Source organism: Emiliania huxleyi (assembly GCF_000372725.1).
Source record: "Emiliania huxleyi CCMP1516 unplaced genomic scaffold EMIHUscaffold_870, whole genome shotgun sequence".
Lineage (NCBI taxonomy): Eukaryota > Haptophyta > Isochrysidales > Noelaerhabdaceae > Emiliania > Emiliania huxleyi.
The window spans coordinates 14,267-16,188 of record NW_005195507.1 but is presented as its reverse complement, the minus strand read 5'-3'; the positions used below and the strand labels follow the sequence as shown (position 1 = coordinate 16,188).

The 1,922-nt window shown below is 63.7% G+C and overlaps 1 protein-coding gene across 1 annotated transcript; it reads left to right on the top strand.

Moving 5' to 3' along the window:
• Positions 1-892: 892 nt before the first annotated feature.
• Positions 893-1,860, top strand: EMIHUDRAFT_121393 (hypothetical protein; the record flags this gene model as incomplete). Its single annotated transcript, XM_005758258.1, has 2 exons — positions 893-1,708; positions 1,837-1,860. 2 exons carry the CDS (start codon positions 893-895, stop codon positions 1,858-1,860), a joined length of 840 nt encoding a protein of 279 aa, XP_005758315.1.
• Positions 1,861-1,922: the final 62 nt, after the last annotated feature.

Sequence of the window (1,922 nt, the reverse complement as noted above, 5' to 3'; positions counted from 1 at the left end):
GGTCAGAGGAAGAGGGGTGGCTCACTACTCGGTTCGTCGGTATAGTGAAATTAAGGACGTCTACGCCCTTAGTGAAATGGAGATGTTGCTGATATTTAAAAGGAATCGGATGACACGAGGGCATGGAGGGAGTGTGGAGAACCGCACAGACCGGGTCCGCCACCACACATAGCACCGCACGCGTTTTGGACTCGAGAGTGGCGCCGGCGCTGAGCCTCGTAGGGGCCGCCGGGGTCTCGAGCTAGGATCGTACAAAGATGTAAGGTACAAAAACCAGAGGCAGAGCAGCTGCGCTTCGCTCGCAGTTCGGCTACGCCAGGAGGAGAGACGTGAGTCGTGACACAATCGACGGAAGAAACTCAATCATGTGAACAGAGAGTCACGCGGAACACTACAAAGAGCAGTTACTATCTCCGCATTCCAACGCCGCACGACCACACCACAGGAGCCTGCTGAGGCACAGGCGACAGGGTTTAGTGGTGGCCCCCTTTCTTTTGGCTTTTTCTAGTTATTCCGTGTTTTTCTTCTATTTCCGCCACCTGTAATGCCTTCCGAAAACGCCACCATATGTGTGTGTGTGTGTGTGTGTGTGTATGTGAATATGCCGGGGTTGTGTTTTTGTGTGAATGCGTGTCGCGCACTCATTCATGACCGGTCGGTCTCAATGCCCCACCCCCCTGCGCGCGGGCCTTCTAGGCCCGCGGGTAGTCTCCCCCCATCCCCAGGGCCTCCAGGGCTCGCACCTCAACCTCTCACAGACCAGCGCATCGCGCCATTGGAGGTACTTTCTTCTCAATAACAAGGCTGTGAAAATGGGCCACGATATCATCTCTTCCGTCGCCGCGATTAATGGCCAAACGTGTGCGTTCCGGAAGAGCGCCACCCGCCTAGCATGTCTCCTCTCGGGTCCGCCTTTGGCGAGCCGCTCCTCCCGCGCGCGCCACCGCCAGGCGATTGCTCGCGACGGCTCCGCCAGGCCGCCATCCTGGCCTTCGGCACCCTCTCAACCGTGCAGCTTGGGCTGGGTGTCGGCTCATTAAACAACCTCTGCTCGGACGCCTCCTCGTCGCTGCCTTGGTGTCCCGTCCTGGTGGCGGCGTTTGGCCTGGGCGGGCTGCTCGGTTCGGTGTTGAGTGCCCGCTGCGATCGTCTCGCGCGCAAGGCGGTCCTCCTCCTCAGCCGCCTCCTCCTCCTGGCCTCATCGCTCCTGCTCGCCGGCGGCTTCTTCACCTCTGGCCTTCCGAGCGGCCTCCTCTTGCTCACCGGCCGAGGCCTGCTCGGAGCGGCTTCCGGCATCGCCACCGCCGTGACGCCGCTCCACCTCGCGGAGGTCAGCCCGGCGGAGATTCGCAGCGTGGCCAGCGCGGCGCAATCAGCTGGCGTCGCTATCGGAATCCTCCTGGCGCAGCTCGCGACGCTCGGCGGGCGAGAGGGTGGCGTCTACCTTCTTCCGGCGCTGTGCGCGGCGCTGGAACTGACGGTGCTGCCGCTCCTGCCCGAGTCGCCAACCCACGTCCTGCGTCGCTCCGGCTCGGCCGCGGCCCTCTCCCACCTGATGACGCACCTGCACCTCTCCCACGCGGGCGCGGCCGCCCACACGGAGGCCCTGCGCTCCGAGTTGGCCGAGCAGTCGGGGGAGGGGCCCTTCTCGCCGCGGGAGCTCCTCTCCGCGCGCAGCTTGCGCAGGGAGCTGCTTCTCGCCGCCGCTGTCGCCCTCTCCGCCCAGCTTTGCGGCGCCAGCTTATCATCTCCCCCCCCTCTCTATCCCCGACTCGAGAGAGAGAGGCTCAACTTGGGCCTTCCTTCCCCCGGACCCTTCCCGGGGCCTCGCCGTAGGCTTGCACTTCCCTCTTCTACTAATTCGACGCTCGTCTTCACCCGTATCCGGCCTCTCCCACCCCCGAAGGGGGAACCGCCTGCCT